Below are 20,657 nucleotides of genomic sequence, written 5' to 3' on the forward strand. Positions count from 1 at the left end.
AACAAAACACAAACACCTGTCCTGGTCAAATTGCAGTCATTTATTAAAGAGTGAATGTACAAAATAGCTGTCAAGTTTAACGTCTGGCCAAAACAGAATATAAAATCATATTTCACAGTTGATGTGACGAAAGGTCAAATGTTGCCTCGTAGAAACACACGTGAAGTTGCTGCTTCGTGTCACTTCATATCTCACAGAAAAAAATAAGCTAAAAAAAGTCTGAGGTAAAAATTCTTAATGTAGAATTATGAAGAGAGAGGGGAAACAAAGTCGGTATCAGTGTAACGGCCCGTTTAAAACAAACATTTTTAAATCAGCAAGACAACTGTAACATACTTCACTTTCTCCTGGATTAGTGCACGTAATATTGTAACATTTTCCCTGCATATAAAGTGGCACGGTCAAAACACCAAGTATAAACACAAGACCATCAACTACTTTACAGTAAAGCACGTACACAATAAGTAACATAAAACTTCTCTCACATCTACTGTGTGAGTACATTTTATAGGTATGTTCTTGCTGGGTTTGGGGTTGCGTCCTCATTGTCACTCTTGACTGATGAACCCTCTTCCACTTCTGCCTTTTTCAGCTGAGACTTTGTTGACAAAGCCTCGCTTTTGTCAGATTTTGTCGACTCCGGTCTCTTCATCTGAGACTTGCTGGACGGTGCCCATGACTTTTCTGACTCCCACCTGGTGGAATCTTGGTCGGGTTTGTCCTCCCAGGGAGGCCTGGTGTACAGCTGAGACTTTGTGGACACTCCCTCGGCGCTCTGGGACCGGGGGAACACCGCTCCGACAGGCTGAGTCTTTCCCATCGGCACCCTGCTGTGATGAGGGCCTGTCTGGCTGGACCCGTTGGACGAGCGCACCACCAGGTAGCGGACAGAAGGGCTCTTGTCTGTGTCGTGGCCTTTGATGGGACACGCTGAGCTGATGAACAAACCCCCACCGAGGATGAGCAGGATGGACGCCCCCCAACCGATGTAGAGGCAAGCACCCAGCTCTCTGCGCTGAGCGTCGATGGAGGCGCTGTAGAACTTTCTGACCACGGCCCCGGCTGCCCAGGACGTAGGAATCAAACACAGCAGCCCTGTGGCGATCAACACAGCCCCTGCTGCTATCGCCACCTTCCCTTTAACTCCACCCCCTTCCTCATCCAAAAAGCGAGTGCACTTCCCTCCAATGAAGGCCAGAATGAGGCCGATGCTCCCTGTAGTGATGGCGAAGACGGTGAGAGCTCTGGCCGCCTGCAGGTCAGGGGTGAGAGCAAGGAGGGACTCGTACGGCTTGCACTGGATCTGCCCCGTGCTCTGGACCACACAGGTCATCCAGATGCCCTCCCAGATCGTCTGTGACGTGACGATGGTGCTGCCCACAAAGGCCGTGACCCTCCACAAAGGCAGCAGGCAGCTGATGATGACTCCGGCCCAACCCAGGAGGCATAGCGCACTGGCCAGCATCTGCATCCCCATGGAGGCCATGATGAAGAGCTTTAGAAGCTGTTTAAGAACGAAGCACTCTGATGTTTTTTTTTAGTCTTTTCTGTGAAGTACCTTTTTGCTTTCACTCCTTGTCTCTCTTCATACGAGTCTGTCTCTTATGGCTCTCTCTCAACCAGAGATCCTGCAGTTTTCATTTTCTTCCATTTCTCTGTTTCTCTTACGCTGTTCTTTTTAAATCTTGACACGGTGTATCGACCTCAGGAGCACACTGACTCTAAACAGTTGTCTGCCCAGTCTCTGGTAGCTTTTACCTGACAGCAGGTGTGTCTCAGTTCAGCCTCACTTCATCTGTTTACAGGCTGCTTTTCCTACAACTCAGTCCCTCCCCCTTTATGTGTCCCTAACTGCTGTCCTTTCCTGTCCGTCCTCCTTTCCCCTCCTCTCCCTCCCGTCTTTTGTTTTTTTTATTGTCCTACCTGAGTATGCTGTTTCTTGACTGTCACCTGAGCGGCTGCCTGTGTGCTACTGGCCAGGTTGCAGATGAACCAAACTATAGGGAAACAAAAAGGGGAGGTGCCGTTGCTGTGAAACTATGACATCACCTACTGTCTTCCCTCCCTCCTCATCTTTTTTTCAAGCGATTATTTTGTGGAGGGTCGGATGGAGCCGGAAGAGAGCGATAAGCGTGTGAGCATTAAACGTGTGTGTCAGGTGCACTCTCACATGGGGCTGTTTGTCGACTCAATGCCGAGACAGTTTTAGTTGGAAGTCATGTCATTCAAACGCTAAACACATCTATGGGCAACTTGAAAGATGCAAATTGTTAGGAAGCGAAATGAAGGCGAAAAAAGTGGAACACTATCTCCTGGGAGTAAACCACTTTCATTCTGGCAGTATCTACAGTGCAGAAAAACCTGTTTCAAACATGCAAACCGCCCCCCCTCCCCCCCACACACACACACCACCACACACATACACACACACAAACACACACAAGTTCTCTGTGCACAAAATAATCTTTAATCTCACTGATCCCGTATCTCAGTGGGGTAGTTTGTGTGTAGTAGTTGTCATGTTTCGAAATATGTGTTTTATTACTGTCACATTAAGTCCCTTATCACACACAAAACTATACTATAGTGTAAGCATATATAAGGACATTATATTGCTTACTTATTTTAATAATCATTCATTTTCCACGTATGCACCACCCTTCAAATATGGGTCTCCATGTGTCGCAAACTACTTTTAGGAACTGTTTTTGAAATCAAATATGGACTCTTCCTGTGTTTTTCTGTTACCGTTCTTGGGTGAGAGAGTGACAGTTGTTTGAAATATAGCTTTAGCACGGTACCCTTGGCAGGACGGACAGACGCAGTGTCACAGAGCCTGTTTGTAAAGATTCTTGCGGCGCACACTAGAAAAACCAGATCCTTGTCACGTCGCTTCACTAAAAGTGTTTCTCTCTTTGAAGGAGAATAAAGGCGGCAACTAAATGTGGGGAGAAAAAAACTTCAAGAGACTCTTAAAGATGAACCTGAGATGAATTTTACTGCCATACAATAATACAAACAATTACAGAAAAACAACAAACAAACTCAATTCAGATTATACTCAAACAAGATGTGTTAATCAGTCACTATATTGTCAATATTCAGTTGTTTGAAAAGAAGCTAAAGAATCCAACTCGGACACATAACAGCAACGGAACCACATTAAGTGAGACCTGAACAACATAAACTAGTGAATATCAACAAAAATATAAGTCAGTGTGTCCAAAACCCTGCATTTTACAACATGTACGACTCCTTGTAAACTCAAACACATGCTTGACTAAGTTATGTTCCTTTTCAATGTTGTCTTCTCTCTCTCTCTGACTGTCCACCATTTCAAACATAGGCCTTGCTGCTGTCCACAGAGCGAGTCTTGGCGTACTTCACATCATAGTCATTCTCATCTCTGGGGGGACAGGAGCTGCAGAGGAGACCCCCACCCAGGAACAGCAGACCTGCCGCCCCCCAGCCAATGTAGAGCGAGGCCCCCAGCTCCCTCCTCTGAGCATTGGTCATGACGGGGTTGTAGAAATCCCGGATGATGGTGTTGGCGGTCCAGCAGACGGGGATTAGCACCAAGAGTCCTGCAACGATGAAGATAATTCCAGCGGCGATGGCCACTTTGCACTTTTGCCTTTCTTCACTCACAAAGTTGGTGCACTTGCCTCCAGCTATGGAAAGGAGGACCCCAAAGACTCCGGCGATGATGGCGATGATGACGAGCGCCCTGGCGGCCTGCAGGTCCCGAGGTAAGGCCAGGAGAGAATCGTAGACCTTGCACTGCATCTGACCCGTACTTTGTGTCACACAGTTCATCCACAAACCCTCCCAGATCACCTGAGACGTGACAATGTTGGCACCGATGAAGGCTGTGACTTTCCAGGTGGGGAGAGCAACGATGACGATGCTGCCCAGGAAGCCGATGAAGGCCAGGGCTATACCTAGAATTTGTCTCCCAGCAGACACCATGCTGATGCTCTGTGGATTTTCTCTGCAGGAACAAGACAATGTGTTGCTGAGAGACAGTGGAGTTTACAAGTGAGAGAGACAAGAAGTAGTTGGTGGTATTTATTGGCCACTCGGGGAGGACGCTGAGAGTGGCTCATTCTCAAAGAGGAGGGGTTTTCTGGCAGAAACTGGTTTGTGAAGTCATCTCACCTGACCAGAATACACTGGAGACAGTTTCAGAGATGCACTGAGACAAACTGTTTTTCTGTGTTCAGGGCGGTGATGACGTCAGGCCTGAGTGGCTGTGCGTCACGATGTTGCACGAGTGTGTTTTACAGACAGGAAGGCTGGTATCACCACATATGACATCGGTTTGGGGAGTGTACACATTTGAAGATTGAGATGATCGCTCCAGCTGAGAAGCTGACTGAAACACTGGCAGTGGAGGCCAGAGAGGATAAACAGAGAGAGAGAGAGAGAGAGCCTGAAAATATAGAATATTACACTCATACCATTTGTGCTCATTCAGAAATCTGTTTGGAACTTTATTTACATGCTGCATAGATTGAAGGCATTTATTAATCAGCATTACAAGAACAACAGCGAGACGAGGCAAATTATAAAGAGTAAATGTTAAACTTAAAAGAACTGTAACAGCGGATGTGTAAATGGTTTAATATGAAAAAGATTACAGACTACATTGAAGTGAAACCATTGGGAAACTTTGTGTAATTATGTCTCCTCAAAAAAAATCTAATCCCAGTCATTAAAGCTTTAATGTGCTGCGCACAAACATTGAAGGGTTCATTTTTTTTAAATTATGTTTTACCAAACTGTATTACAAGTAATATATTACGGCGTTGCATTTTGCAAGTGAGTTCATTCCTGACACAAATCTTCAGAACGTTATAGATCCTCTTCATATAAGGAAGACCCTGCATGCTTTGCTGCTTCTTCCTTCCCTTTTAATGCAGGGTCATAAAAGATATAAATATTGATGTCACGTGGCAGAGCTGCGTGCTGACCAGTGATGTACTGCTGCCTATCAGTTTGCTGTCTCTTAACATGTTCAGTACAATTACACAACAGCAGCCTAAAACCGAATCAACAAATGTTAAAATTCACAATAAAATATAGAATTTCCATTGGGAAGTTTCTTGTATTTGTAGGTTTGTATTCAAATAAAACAGAATCACATCTACTTTAGCTTTATGCTTTTATACAGATGGTATTTTTATAGTCTTCAAAAATACAAAACATACTTTACTTAGTTAAGTTAAAAAAAAATACAAATATACAAAATGATTCAGAGATACAAAATAGATTTGGCCATACTCTATGTATTCATTCATGCTTCATACTAACACCTCACATAAGCTCTCTTATAAGATACACGATTTCAATTCATCCTTCATGTTTAGTGTGCTATACATTTAGACAGTCCTAGTGCAACTACAATGTCATTCACAGTGAACACATCACTGCCCTCATTCAGCTTTTCATCATTGATGACATGGATGGCAGCATTGTTTACATCTTCCCTGCCTCAGCACCTGTAGGTGCTGCACAGTATCCCTCCTCCAATTACAAGCAGAGCTCCAGATGCCCAGCCCACATATATGGAGGCTCCAAGCTCTCCCCTCCTTTCATTGGTGGCCAGTGGGTTGTAGAATCCTGTGATGATGCTGTGAGCTGACCAGCTGACAGGAATGATGCACAGCAGTCCAGCTACGATGAAAACCGCACCACCAGACACCCCAATATTGGATTTGGCCCTGGAGTCGTAATAGAAGAAGTTGGTGCAGCGGGCCCCGACGACAGTGAGCCCGATGGCCACCACGCTGACAGCAATTGAGACGCAGATCAAAGCCCTGGAGGCTTGCAGCTCCTGTGGTAAAGCCAGGAGGGAGTCGTAGGCCTTACACTGCAAATGTCCTGTACTCTGGATCACACAGTTCATCCACAAACCTTCCCAGAAGACCTGAGCAGTGACGATGTTGGCCCCAACGAAGGCAGTCACCTTCCACATGGGCAGAGCACAGATGAGGATGGTGCCAAGAAAGCCAACGACAGCCAAAAACACAGCAACAAGCTGAGTCTGCATGTTGCAAAAGGACAAATCCAAGGCATGAATCTATAAAAAGTTTAGCAAAATGTCACCAAGACACCAACAAAATCCACATTTCAAAAAACAGTTTAGTCAAAACCTTCCCTCGGCTGTAAAGAAAGACTGCTGGTTTTGCCGTTCTCCGGTGCAGGTGTGAGAAGGAAGAGAAACGAGGGAGGGGACTCTGCTACTCTGTAGATCAGGTTTCTTGTTTGTCCTGATTGCTGCTCACCATGAACCAACAGGAGAAAATGTCTTTGTGGCTCCAAACAAAAGGCTTACATTCCAATTTTTTGACTGAAAGCACACATTTTAAGACACGTCCTTCAACTGTGAAGTTCATCCTAAATTATGGTAATTTATAGAATAAAAGTTAAAAACAAAAAACATATTCAACAGGTGAATCAGGCCTCAGATACTGTGGGTATATAACCAGGGCTAACAGCTAGCTTGCTTAGCATAGACTTGGAAGCAGATGGCTAAATCTGGTGTTTAGCAAACATTTACTAGCATTTTTAAATTGAACTTCATCTCTATAGGCTGTGCCACGTTTCACCAAATAAAATGACCATGGGAATAACGTGTTAGGAGCAAGTTTAGGTCTTTCTAAAGCACCAGGGTTTGAAACACATTTGAAGGCTAATTATGTTTGCTAAAATAACAGTGTGGGGTAATATTAAAGGCATATTTTGTCTGCCAATCTGGTCAAAACTGCTTTGACCAGATGACCATAAAGTAAACTGCAAAATAACTTTTAGCCACTTTAGCTGCTAGCAGAATTAGCTGCACGAGCAGGGATTTACCACTAAAGACATTGGCAGAGCCATAGAACTGTTAAGCTGTTAAGTATTATTTAAAGCCATTTGAAATACAGTTCACAATAGACATACATAAGATGTATAATGAAGTTTTATTAAAAAGTTAAACACATGGATAAAAACATTTAACACTATAAACCCACAACGTCAGAGTTCAGTCTCCTCTGCTGCAGTACAGCACAGGTGCAGACTCTTACTTTACTTTGTGTTTTGTTTTTTTAAACATAGGCTCCTGCACTGGCTGTTGAACGAGGGGCAGAGTATTTCACGGAGTATCTGCTGTCCTTTTGCTGCTGGCACTGGCAACAGAGAAGAGCACCACCGATTATCAGGAGTCCTGCCGAACCCCAGCCGATGAACAGCGACGCTCCCAGCTCCCTCCTCTGCGCGTCGTTCATGATGGGGTTGTAGAAGTTCCTGATGACCTCATTGGCCGACCAAGACACGGGGATTAAGCACAGGATGCCACCGACGATGAAGAACACTCCCGCAGCAATGGCTACCCTGCTCTTGGCGGCGCCGTCTTCAATGCAGTTGGTGCACTTTCCCCCTGCGAGGGCAAGCAGGACTCCCATCAACACGACCAGGATGGAGATCACGACCAGGGCCCGAGCTGCCTGCAGGTCTCGGGGCAGAGCCAGCATGGAGTCGTAGACTTTGCACTGCATCTGGCCAGTGCTCTGCTTGACGCAGTTCATCCACAGGCCCTCCCAGAAGATCTGCGCGGTCACAATGTTGTTCCCAATGAAAGCAGATACCTTCCACATGGGTAGGGCACAGATGATGATGTCTCCCAAAAAGCCAATGGATGCCAGGAAGGTGCCAAGGATCTGGAGACCAGCGGATGGCATGATTTCTTAAGGTAAGCACATACACTCGTGCTCGCACGCACAGAGAATGACAAGTGCAACAATGAGATACACAGGCTGGTCTCACAGCTGCAGCTTTTATACATTGGAACCTTGCTTTCTCCTGATTGGCTGTTCAAAACGATCCTAATTGAAAACACCTGTGGTCTTTGTTTGGTGCCACAATCAACCAAACTGTGGTAGAAGTTGTAATAAGGTTGAAACAGCTGATTTTATGAGGGACTTTTGTTGTCACACAAATACAGATTTTCTATATGTTAAACAGATGAAATGTGTGTGAAACCAGCAGGATTTTCTCAGCTACTTTTTTGTCACATTGTCAGGTTGTTGTTGTTTCTTTACAAGTGCAGCAATCAAGCTGAGCAACTCCACCTGTGCATGTCAGCTCCTGAGAACAGGTGTTTTTTTTTTGTTTTTTTTTTGCTGTTTTACTTCTGTTCTGGGGCTTTGTTGTGTTCATGAGTCACATATTCATACATACGTAAATAGAGGGCCACACGGTTAGTGTAGTGGTTATTGCTCTTGCCTTTGCTGCAAGACGGCCTGGGTTCAAGCCTCGGTTGGAACAAGGTTTTTGTATTAAGAGTTTGCATGTTTGCTCTGTGTGTGTGTGGGGGGGTTTTCTCCGGGTTCTCCGGCTTCCTCCCACAGTCTAAAAGCATGCATTAGGGGATTAGGTAAATTGGACACTCTAAATTGACCGTGTAAGAGTGAATGGTTGTTGTCTCTTTATGTGGCCTGCTGCATATACCCCGCCTATCGCCCTATATGTCAGCTGAGATTGGCACGGCACCCCCCGCGACCCTCGTGGAGGATAATGTGGTAGAAAATGGATGGATGGATGTTTTTCTTCTGTTCTGAGGCTTTGTTGTGTTCATGAGTCACATATTCACACAAACACGTAGCTTTGAAAACCAAGATGTGATCACACTTGGGAAGAATATAAATCTTTTATTCAGAGCAGACATTGGAGTAATTATTATATTATATATATTATATTAATTATGAGATAGATAGATAGATTGGACGTCACTACTCTAACACTAATTTATTATTATGTTGGGTGAAGACTTTGAATTTAATGGTTTGAAATATATCTTCCTTCTCTATTAAGTTGGATTTTGATGTTTTGGCTTCACAACTTTTGACTGAACCTCACCATGAAAGCCTCTGGTGTCTTGGCAGAGCTGGGGTAGAAAGAGAGAGAGGGAGAGAGGAGGCCTCTTTGTTGAATAGCAACACCTCTGAACTCAAAAGCAGCAGCATGATGGATGTTTCCACTGTATCTGAGCAGTGGAGCCAAAGCCCACCCAGAGGAGGGGGCTTCTCGGGAGCATCTGTGGGTCATATAAACCTTCCCCACAGTGGGAGAGTTTATAGTTGTCAGTTCACTGGAGAACTAAGACACAGCATTAAAATCAACACTGCAATGGCATCGTTGGGGCTGCAGATACTCGGTGTAGGGCTGGCGGTGCTCGGTTGGATAGGAAACATACTGATCTGTATGCTGCCCCTGTGGAAGGTGTCTGCTTTCATTGGGAACAACATTGTGGTTGCGCAGACCATTTGGGAAGGACTGTGGATGACCTGTGTGGTGCAGAGCACGGGTCAGATGCAGTGCAAGGTCTACGACTCCATGCTGGCTCTGCCCCCAGACCTCCAGGCTGCACGAGCCATGGTCGTCATCGCCATCTTGTTCTCTCTGTTTGGCGTGCTGCTCTCGGTGGTCGGAGGTAAATGCACCACCTGCATAGGAGACAAAGCGGCGAAAGCCAGAGTGGCCATCTCCGCAGGTGTCTTCTTCCTCCTGAGTGGGGCTCTGTGCCTGGTGACGGTGTCGCTGCCCGCTAACACCATCATCAAGGACTTCTACAACCCGTTGGTCCCTGATGCGCAGAGGAGAGAGCTGGGTGCGTGTTTGTACGTGGGCTGGGGAGCATCGGGACTGTTGCTGATTGGTGGTGCTCTTCTCTGCTGTCAGTGCTCGTCAGGTGGAGACCGCTATACTGGAGCAAAGTACTCCCCGCCTAAATCCACAACACCTGGGAAAGAATTTGTCTGAATGGACAGCGCCTGACTCTGCATACATAACAAATGTGAAATTTGTGATTAACGTCATTAACTAACACACTGTTGCCTTTATGTGTCTGGAGAGCGTCAGATAATAGTGCCGTGTTAGATTGGAGTTGTCACCATTTGTATTATTTCAACAGTAATTCACACTTTCCTGTTTTTTATCGTCTTTTTTGTACAATGTATTCATTATGTACATTTCATTTTTTTTCCTTCATTCATGCAATAAATATTATTTTTGTCAGGAATGTTTTTAATTGGCTTGATTTGGTGGAAAAATATAAAAGTATGGTTTAGATAATTATTTTCAAAATGTACCACTGACAATGATAGTAAAAAATATTTGATATAAAATGAACCACATATAGGGCTTAGCTACAGGTAAACTCTTTTTTTTTTTTACATATTTATGTATTTCTAAAGGTTTTTTTTATATATAAATATTTATTTCCTGCTTTTCTGTTTAAGTTAAAGCTACAAAAATGTTGAGTAGACACAGTGGTACAAATTAAAAATACAGTGATGTATTATTTTCTTTTCAAACTGATTTCAACCTACAAAATATCTGTAAACAAAAAGAAACCCATTAAAGAGGTTCGGGATATTTCACTCTGACAGGACTTGGCAGATGCGCGCTCACTGGGCAAAGTGTAAATATCCATTCTTTACAGATTTGAGAGCGTTCCTTAGCAACATGAACCTCAGCATGCACAGGGCGCCATTGTCTCTGGCAGTGACGTCTATTTGACTCACGGCAGAAACTGTAAATTACTCTTTTAATACGAGGGCAGTTGATTACAACATGGCACACAGCTCGACCAGATGCATTTAATTCCCAGGAGTTTACTCCTCAAAATTCTTGAACGCCTTATCACGAGTGGTTATTATTCAGAGCTTCAGTTTCAGTTCAGTTTTGTGCAGGTGCACAGTAAATGTGAGAAAGACGTCTGGGAAGAGTATGAACAAAGACACTTTATTTTCTGGCTTTCAAAGGCAACGGCGAGCAACAAAGAACATGTCTACATACGTTACAGACTCATTGTATCAGTTCTTCTGCTTCAAAGAATGAATGGTTTTCACTCATTACAGTATTCCATTTTCAAAATTATTTACAGTTACAAAAAATATTCAGGTACATTTCCTAATTGTTGGTACACAATTAGGAAATGAATCAAACTCTTGGCACACGTGATGCGGCCACTCACACATAGTCCCTGTTCGAAGACACGGTTCTCGCAGGGGCGAACTTCGCCTGCACGTAGGGTCTCTCGTCTTTTGGTGGGCAGTTGTTGCACAGCATTCCTCCTCCCAGCAGCAGCAGCCCGGCGGCGCCCCAGCCGAGGTAGAGCGCAGCCCCGAGCTCTCTCCTCTGAGCAGCAATCACCATTGGGTTGTAGAAGTCCCTGATCACTGCGTGAGCTGACCACGACACGGGGATCAGGATCAGTAAGGCAGCTATTATGAAGATCACACCAGAAACAATGCATGCTTTGGCTTTGGCCCCTTCATCCTCCATGCAGTTGGTGCACTTTCCTCCGACCACAGCCATAAGGACGCCTAACACCCCGACGATCACGGCGATGATAACCATGGCCCTGGCGGCCTGCAGGTCCTGCGGCAGGGCCAGCATGGAGTCGTACACTTTACACTGCATCTGGCCAGTGCTCTGCACCACACAGCTCATCCACAAGCCTTCCCAGATCACTTGCGCGGTGACAATGTTGGCGCCGACGAACGCGGTGACTCTCCACATGGGCAGAGCGCATGTTAGGATGGTACCCAGCCAGCCAATGAAGGCCAGCAGCACGCCCAACATCTGGAGGCCTTGAGAAGCCATGGTTATGCCTGCAGAGCCACAACTTAACTTTTTACCCAGGAAAGAAAGAAAGGGAGGAAGAAAAATGACAAAAAAAAACCGTCCAGATTTAATGTAAAAACCAGGCAAGCTTTAAGGCTTGTGAAGTCTCCTTAACTCTACTCCTGCAACTTCTCAGGGACAACGTTTGCTCTGTGCTGATACTCGAGGTGCAACTGTGAGAAGATATCTGCCTGCTGTTGAGGTTCACACTTTTAGGGTGGAGATTCCGAGCTCGCAGACAAAGGGGGAATTCTGATATCCGATATCCGCAACCTCTATTTTCCTCTGTGTTCATTGTTCTCACCACATACAAGCTTTGTTACCTCAAGCAGGGCTCCGAGACTGGGAACAATGGCTCCAGCTCCCACCTGTGCTCTCATGCAAACACTCACAAGTCTTGAGCAAACAAAACTCTACACTTAAGGGTTAAGGATCAGTGCATTCAGCTCATGCTGATCAGGAATTGGAATATTCTAAAGCAATGCTTTTCATTTTGATTTAACAGTTAATTGACCTTTGAAAAACCCTTTCCTTTCCAAGGTTTAACAAGTTTATATTTAACTTGACACACAGGGACATTTCAGTTAAGATTAAATCAACAAAAAACTGATGAGAGCTACAAACTCAGAGTTAAAGATTACATAATAGAGGCGTGTGTACATTTTCTGGCGTTTCGTTGTTTATCGTTTTCTTCAGAATGGAAATAAATGAGTCAACATGAGGTGTAAATACCTTTGCCTGTAGGCTCACAGTTTGAACAAAGAGCAGCCATGCTGCCTCTTTTGTCTGCCACACCTAGACCTGATCGACAAGAAATTCTTTCTCAGATGCTTCTCATTATGCCCGGAGGGTGTGGAGCCATGTTTAACGCCAGTACTGAGTGGACATTTACAGATCACTAAGACTAAATAGAATGGAATATACTATAAATCTACAGAAATGACATTTTTTTAATTACATTTAATGTGTAGATTTGTTCCATTTCAAGGTCTCTAAGTGAAACACAGTGAACGCAGCTGCTATGTGAAAAACCAAGCAGGAGAGATTTCAGATTTGTAAACAAATATTTAATTTACAGTTTAACCAACACGTTGTAAAATGCATACAAATAAAAACAACCCACATCAACATAGAAAAAATAAGACAGGGTTTATAGAAATTTTATACCAAATGACACAAGAGTTGAGTCATATACACATACAAATAACTGCCTCAACAAATGAACTTCTTCTTTGGGTGTGGTTTCTTCTTTGATATTCTTTTCTTTTAAAAAAAAAACAAAAAAAAAAAAACACGCTCATGAGGAGAAACATCCTGAACGAACACCCAGCAGCACCAGTGCATTTGTCCCAGTAAACAGCCACTTCGTGGTAAAGCCTTGATGGACTGACTGCACGATCACACTCAGACATAGTCTTTCCCGGACGCTGGTGCTGAGGCCTCGGATCTGGCTGCTTTGTATCTCGCCGCGTAGGAATCGCCATCCTTTTTCGGGCAGTTGAAGCAGAGCATCCCGCCTCCGATCAGCATCAAAGCGGCCGCCCCCCATCCGATGTAGAGCGCGGCGCCCAGCTCCCTCTTCTGTGCGCTGACCATGAGCGGGTTGTAGAAGTCTCGGATGATGGTGTGAGCCGTCCAGCACACTGGGACGAGGCAGAGGATCCCAGCTATGATGAACATAACGCCGGCAGCAACGCCCACCTTGGCCTTGGACGTCGGATCCTCCACACAGTTGGTGCATTGCCCCCCGGCTACGGAAAGCAGGATGGCCAGGATTCCCACCACGATGGAGATGATGGTCAAGGCCCTGGCAGCCTGGAGGTCAGAGCTGAGGGCCAGCATGGAGTCGTAGACCTTACACTGCATCTGACCTGTGCTCTGCACCACGCAGTTCATCCAGATACCTTCCCAGGAGGTCTGCGAGGTCACAATGTTGCTGCCAATGAAGGCGGTGACCTTCCACATGGGAAGGGCACACACGACGATGGCCCCGATCCAGCCGATGATCCCCAGAGCTGTGCCCAGGATTTGAAACCCAGCAGACACCATTGTGTTGCGCAGAGGATGTGTTCCTTTCCTTCAAATGAATCTTCTCTCTCTCTCTCTCTCTGTGTTTCAGCTGAGACTGGAAGGGTGTTGCTGTGTTCTGTTGTTCCTGCCTGGCAGTGACGTGATGTAAGCCTGTGGGCCGTTCTGCACGCTGCTCTGTGATGGAGTGAAGTCCTCCTGTTAGTCAGGTGTGTTTTTGCCTAATGGGAGAGGATTCAACAGAGAGCAGGTACATATGGTGGTGGAGGAGGGGCCCTGGAGGGGAAAGAGCTTACCGTCATCAGTGCCTGTTCTTCTGGTCCACCCCCACACACACACACATGCTCACACACCACAATAACCTGTTAAGCTGACCAACCACCCTGTTATTAAAAAAAAATAAAAATCAAATGAAACTGCTTTCCAAGTAGCAGGTGAAAAACACAAGTTTCAACACACATGTAAAAAGATTTTGATTATAACTTAACTTATTGTTTCTTCGTTTACCCTCCCCCCGTCTCCAGTTTCACCTTAAGCACTGGGAACATTGGGAGGGTGGAGTCATGTCCTGGATGAGAGTTTTAAATAATAACTCTAAATATTGTCCAGTGTTCGTTTGTGCTGCTGCAGTGTGTGACACCTTCAAAGTTGTAGATGAGTGAAAAAAAAAACTTGTTTAACGCCATAACTGAGACGTAGCAAGTTGATTTCTATGTGACAGAAATATAAATGATAACCAGCTGTACCACAAGTGTGCGTTTCAACAACAAAAGCACCTATGATTGAATTAAACGTCATGTTTTGTGCTGTGTTTGCTAGGATGTTGTAAAAAAAAAAAAGACACGTAAAACATTACAAAACAACACAATTAAATGTTTTACACAAAATCCTTTCTTTATTATACGGACAAGTGATGATGTGAAACATGTTTCTTGTTGTTACAAATCATAAGAGACACACAGGGCTGTGGCATCGCGGTCGGTAAACTAGTTTCATTGGCCTTGTTTCAGTGGTTTTCAACCTTTGCTGTGTTCACACCGCGTTTATCGCACATATTTTAAGCACAGCATTATACATAAACTTTCATATAAAATATACCCTGATACTATTTGAATTAAAGCACACACACACACACAGTCTATAAAACGTTGTTGTTCAGAAACATGTTCCTGATAAAGGATAAATTAAACGCAAAAAAACAGGGGTCTCACACTCAAATGACCTGAGTGCCACTGAGGGGCCGGTCAAGTGAAAAAAAAACCTCCAAAACTTTTGAGGAAAAAGACATTGAAATAATATAATCTATGATGATAGTTCACATAATTTTTAAATAAAAGTGTTCATTTTGATATGGAACGTATTTATGATGCAAAAACCATACAGAAATAACTCATTATAACTTGATATTAAGTGTTTTGAGACCTCTGCAATAGACCATAAATGTATTGTTCATGCATTTTAAAAGTTTAAATCAAAGTGAGTCTACTGGAGTTTATACAAAGTGTTTGGAAAATTGGGTCTTTTCATGTCAAAAATAGTTTGCAGTGGTAAGAGAGTCGATATGTTCACAACAACAGGAGAGCGGATCATTTCAGGACCATTCCTGAACCTCAGTGCATGTCTGTGCCGTGGGGGAAAAAAAGTAGTGGTTAGCACTCTTGCCTTTGCAGCAAGAAGAGCCAGGGTTCAAGCCACGGTTGTGACAACCTTTCTGCATGGAGTTCATGCATGTTCTCCCCGTGTGGGTTTTCTCTGTGTTCTCTGGCTTCCTTGCACAGTCCAAAAACATGCAATATGAGGATTAGGTAAATTGGTCACTCTAAATTGACCGTAGGTGTGAATGAGAGTGAGTGGTTGTTTGTCTCTATATGTGGCCCTGCAATCTGTCCAGGGTGTGACCCCGCTTATTGCCCCTATGTCAGCTGAGATTGGCACAGCTCCCCCCGACGACCCTCATGTGGAGGATGAAGAGGTTGAAGATGGATGCATGGATGCATGGATGCACGTCATTGTTCAGTGAACGCCGATGCCATGTCAGTGGGTGGCAGTAGTGAGCGTAGTATTGTGTATAAGGCCTGTCTTATTTTTTCTGACTTTTTTTGTTTTTTCGTTACTTTTAGAGCTCAATATTATAATTAATTAATTATAATAGGTTATATTTGGTTAAAAAAAAAAAACAACACATTTTGAAAAGCACTGGCCTAGTTCATATGTTGTCTGAAACATCACAGACACAAAACAATTAACCAAGAGTCCTGGTTTCATGGATAAAAGTGCACTGCATAAAATGTGATTTGCGCGACTATAAATGGAGAAAAAAATCTAAATAAAAGTATTTTTTTGTTAAAACCTGGACACATAAAGTTGAAGTTGTTTCTGGTCAGTGACTTCTGATTTCCTAATGCGTGTTACATCAGAGCGAGGGCTCGCACTTTGCCTGTCTCTTTACTGCGAGTGTGTGACTTGCTGTGTGAATCACCCACAGAAGAACATGCTTATATTATATGATACAGTTTTATAATACTATATATTTGTGGTCTCTAGTATTTAGTGCAATAACCCTGCTTCCTTTGACATTGGACTCTAGTTTTTTTTACATTTTTAGATACTGTCTTAGTGTTAAGTTAGTCAGTGACGTCACCTATTTGCAGCAAATCAAATTTTTTGGTATTTTTTAATCATAATGAAATGTTTTTGAATTCTGAGATTAAAGTAAGAATTCTGAGAAAGAAAAGTCAGAATTCAAGCTGTTTTCTTTATTTTTTTTCTGTCTTTCCATTTTTTTTCTTACATGTGGCTCTAATACTCTTCCGTACGTTGAAGTATGATTAAATAAATGAAAAAGAAAGGTTTATCAGAAAGTTGCAGAGGTCTGCAGGTCTGGAATAAAGTCAGCTATGATGCAAAAAGCACACTTTATAATACCAAGTTTTGCAATATAGTGCTCTTTGTGGATTTCATGCATACGTTCATGTTTGTGGAAGTTTTTCCTGTGGCGGTACAAAACCAAACTAGATATGAATATTTCACTCTTTAGTAAATTTTGTATCGGCACCATGAGAGATGAAGGCTAAGTTGAGCTTTTGAGAGCAGCTCTGTTGTGTTCTCGCTCTCTGTGTGTGTTCCGTGAATCAGACTGAAGGCCGATTGTGTGAACATAAAGGGGGAGTTTTGTTCGTGGAAGATCACAAGAAAGTAGCTTGCATTCATTTTTACGGTGTATTTGACATGTCTGGGTCTTGTAACTGGCAAAACTGCTGTAGATTCCTGTGACATCAAAGCAAAGCTCACTCTCTTCTGTGTCCAAAGGGAGGCAGCAGATTCTTTGTGTCGGATTACGCCCTGAGCTTCCCTTGTTGTTCAATCACTAACAGATTCATTTACAACTCAGAGGAGTCAGTGTCAGATGTTATAAAACCTGGAAATATCATATGGGATTTTTATTTATCTGCTCCCGATGCAAAGGCTTCACTGCAACCTGCGACTTTCTTCATGAGAATTCATGGGTGATTGTGAAAGTGTGGCTTCACAAACAGATTTTAACTGCATTTTTAAAAAAAATTATGCGTGTCCGTCAATCTGTAAGCAGCCTTTAAACCCAAGGCTGTCTTTTCACATCAGAGAATGTGTAACTGAATTAGTAACTGAATGCTGCCGGAGGAATTTATTTATGTGGACACTTTTTATTGAGTTTAAACAGAGAACAATAACACATACAACACAACATACCCCGTCCAACAGCTATGCAACATAGACAAAACTAGACAGGTAGTGACGAGGAAAAGAGGAAAAATAAAAATAAATAAAACATTTAAAAGGACAAAAAAAAGGTTCCGGTTCTTGTCACTGTGAGGAGTGTCTTTTACTCAGAAAAGCACTTAGTTCTTTTTTTTCCCTTTGTTTTACATTTAATGAAGTTTCTTTTTTTTTTACAAAATATACGATGAACAGCATAAAATTTCTTGAGAAAAACAAGTGGAATTTCAACAATTATGATGCCTACGTTTACCATTTACACACATGCACAACATCTTACAGATCACAGTGGATCTATAAAAGGGTACAAAACATTTATGGTGCGTTTCCACTGACTCAACACGACTTGGCATGGCACGGCACGGTTATTTTGCGTTTACACTATAACATAGAACCTGGTACATGGATAGTAGTTAAAAAGACTTAACAATCCTTAAAACGTGGGTTAATCTCCAACAATTGCCAGGGACATTCCTAAAATCTCAATATTTAACAGAGTAGTCTGGTGTATTTACCGACTGATCGTGATTTCAGTCCAGTGACTGTGTCAGATGGAGTCTAATCTTTTCAATTAACTGATTCTAATGACTCAGTTACACTGACAACAACTGCTTTACAAGTCACCAGTCACTCATATGTGTGTGTCGCGGCAGTTTCATGCAGCCGTGCAGTGATGACTCCGCCCACTTTGAGTAGGTACTATTTTGTAGTAGAAAACCAACCTAAGCCGTGCCATGCCACGTCGAGGCGGAAAGGCGGCTTTAGTGACTCAATTTTCACAGTTTTTCTTCCTGCGGGCCAGAGTGGACCCTGTGGTGGGCCAATTGTGGACCATGGGCCATATGTTTGACACCCCTACCCTGGGGTCCTCTGTTAACTAGTCCAGAAAGGGCAACCAAAAACTTTTAGTAACCAGTCATCCTTACCCTTAATAACAGCCTGTCGTTTTTTCATGTGAGAGGATGTTACTGTACCATAATAGTTGATGGAGACTCTTTGATCCAATTGTGAGAAAAAGGCAATTAAACGACGTTTTGTCAAGAACATTTCGTTTGTATTTTGATGCAGACATTCTATACCTATATTTAAATATCCAGATACACACACTGAATTTAAAACCTGCACAGAAACACGCACACATAAATTTCAGGTGCTATCGTGGCTGATAGCATGCGAGTGACTTTATACTGCCACTGACTCATGTCAGATGCAGGTTAAGAGTCTGTTATCTGTAACGAGTCGAGAGGATGTATGTCAGTTCAGACCATGTCGTAACACATGTGAGTTGTGTAATCGGCCGTCTTTGTTTTCAACATAGGTTTCTGGCTTTAATGTGGATGCGATTATCATAACATTAATGCTATAGACGATTTAGTAAGTTGAATTACGCCATGATTTTTTTGTAAAGAATATGTGTGTCACACACAGTTACATCACACGTTAGCAGCTCTTCGTGGTACATGGTATCAGTGTCGGTGGATTTTACTCCCTGTATTTGGGTTACTGGGTTCCTACACGGACACACGTATTATCTGAATCCCATATAGATAAACCTGTTATTTATGCCGTACCGTCTCCAGAAGCAGCTGGATTTGATGAATGAGAGCTAACTTATGCACAGGAGGAAGAAGATCACAGTCTCGTAGGAATCGGCCGGCGTGTGCGAGTAAACAACAAGTAAATGGATAATCTAACTAACTGCCCACAAAGTCATGTGACAGATACAAAAAGTGGCAGTTATCACCGAGTTTCATGTGAAATCAAAAACAGGGAAGTACTTTGTTATAAGTATCAATCATCTGCATTGATACAGAGCTCAAAGCACTGACACATACTGTGCTATATTGAGGTCAATGTCATATCTTAGCCCGAGATGTCAGATATGATTTTGAGTTGCTGGCAGTTGAGCGTTTCCTTCCTCGACGCAGGACACTGAACTTTCTTTTTTTTAAATCAAGGTTTATCTTATCGTGGCTAAGACGTTCTGGAGAAGACATGTTTGACTAATGTTGAAGTGTGATAGTGCGAGCGCGTATGCGAGATAAAAGTGTGTCACATGTGTGATAGTGGGAGCAAATGCCACACGGCACTGATCGAAACCCGAGATGAGCCATTTGTTGATGTGAGGCAAACAGCCACAGTGCATGAGCTCATTCGGCCTGAGCAGCTGCTTTTGGTTTTTTTGGTTTCGTATCTGAGGCACCCTGGTGACGTGGTGGTAGTTTGAATCCCTGTTCACCCAGGACTTTTATGGAGGAAGTTTGAATGTTTTTTCCCAGTATGGGGGTTTCCTCTGTAGTGTAGGGTTTTAAATTGTCTGTAGGTGTGAATGTGAGTGTGAATGGCTCTATGTTGACTCTCTGGTTTAGTGACCTGTTCAGTCTTGTATAAAGTACCTAAAAGGAAGTATCTTACGTAAAAGTCTAGTATATAACATGTACTGTAATTAAGTATCTAATTAGTATATAAAATGGACTTAAGTTTTAGAAGTAAAAGTGAAAGTATTAAAAACATGTGAGGAGTTGGGATTGTGCCATGGTGGCTCAGTGGTAGGGCAAGTTGTCGTTCAACTGGGAGGTTGTGGATTCAATTCCTGGCCCTGCTAGTCTATATGTGTGTCCTTGTCCTCATCAAGACTAGAAAAGCTCTAAATAAATACAGACCGTAATACCAACACTTCTTCTTCATCTGATTTTATTTGGTAGTAACGAGTAACAAAGATAGTTAGAGGAAATGTAGTGGAGTAAAAATTAAAGTTTCTAAAAAAATATAAATAACAAAGTAAAGATATGTAAAATGTGTACTTTACTGCAGAAACAAAGTATTTGTTCTTTGTTACATTACAACACTGCGGCAGTATGACCTGACCAGTATGTTCACAGTATGACCCGTCTGTGAAAAGCTGTAGTTATCAATCACACAATTACAAAAAAGCCTTCTAAGAAAACAACAATAACAAAAATATGTGGCATTGGAGTATTTTGAGACAAAATATGAAGGCATTTTCGCCATCTCAATAAAATACGAAATAGATTTTGTATTTTAAATAAATGCATACTGTGTATCAGGTGATGGTACGTGCAACGCTTTGCTCCCAATCATGAAAACAAAGACATCGCAGAGCGAGGGTACACTTGTTGGTAACGACTCATAAAAACATATTTCTGGTTTGTCATTAACCCAGATTATTACCTGTAGCC

The 20,657-nt window shown here is 43.1% G+C and overlaps 4 protein-coding genes across 4 annotated transcripts; 1 reads left to right on the plus strand and 3 right to left on the minus strand.

The window, feature by feature from the left end:
• Nucleotides 1-25: 25 nt before the first annotated feature.
• Nucleotides 26-4,017, minus strand: LOC122779864. The gene is made up of 2 exons (XM_044042518.1): nt 3,520-4,017; nt 26-1,522 (listed from the first exon to the last, which is right to left on the minus strand). The coding sequence occupies exons 1-2, from the start codon at nt 3,967-3,969 to the stop codon at nt 506-508; spliced, it is 1,467 nt and encodes a 488-aa protein (XP_043898453.1). The 5' UTR covers nt 3,970-4,017; the 3' UTR covers nt 26-505.
• A 451-nt stretch (nt 4,018-4,468) lies between these two features.
• LOC122779706 (claudin-like protein ZF-A89) lies at nt 4,469-8,370 on the minus strand. Its single transcript, XM_044042291.1, has 2 exons — nt 7,098-8,370; nt 4,469-6,082 (listed from the first exon to the last, which is right to left on the minus strand). The coding sequence occupies exons 1-2, from the start codon at nt 7,722-7,724 to the stop codon at nt 5,495-5,497; spliced, it is 1,215 nt and encodes a 404-aa protein (XP_043898226.1). The 5' UTR covers nt 7,725-8,370; the 3' UTR covers nt 4,469-5,494.
• Nucleotides 8,371-8,548: 178 nt separating this feature from the next.
• On the plus strand, nt 8,549-10,059 carry cldn29 (claudin 29). The gene has a single exon (XM_044042499.1). It carries the CDS (start codon nt 9,007-9,009, stop codon nt 9,802-9,804), a length of 798 nt encoding a protein of 265 aa, XP_043898434.1. The 5' UTR covers nt 8,549-9,006; the 3' UTR covers nt 9,805-10,059.
• A 708-nt stretch (nt 10,060-10,767) lies between these two features.
• Nucleotides 10,768-13,939, minus strand: LOC122779863 (claudin-4-like). The gene is made up of 2 exons (XM_044042517.1): nt 13,242-13,939; nt 10,768-11,660 (listed from the first exon to the last, which is right to left on the minus strand). The coding sequence occupies exons 1-2, from the start codon at nt 13,720-13,722 to the stop codon at nt 11,017-11,019; spliced, it is 1,125 nt and encodes a 374-aa protein (XP_043898452.1). The 5' UTR covers nt 13,723-13,939; the 3' UTR covers nt 10,768-11,016.
• Nucleotides 13,940-20,657: the final 6,718 nt, after the last annotated feature.

Source organism: Solea senegalensis, linkage group LG13 (genome assembly GCF_019176455.1).
Source record: "Solea senegalensis isolate Sse05_10M linkage group LG13, IFAPA_SoseM_1, whole genome shotgun sequence".
NCBI classification, from domain to species: Eukaryota; Metazoa; Chordata; class Actinopteri; order Pleuronectiformes; family Soleidae; genus Solea; species Solea senegalensis.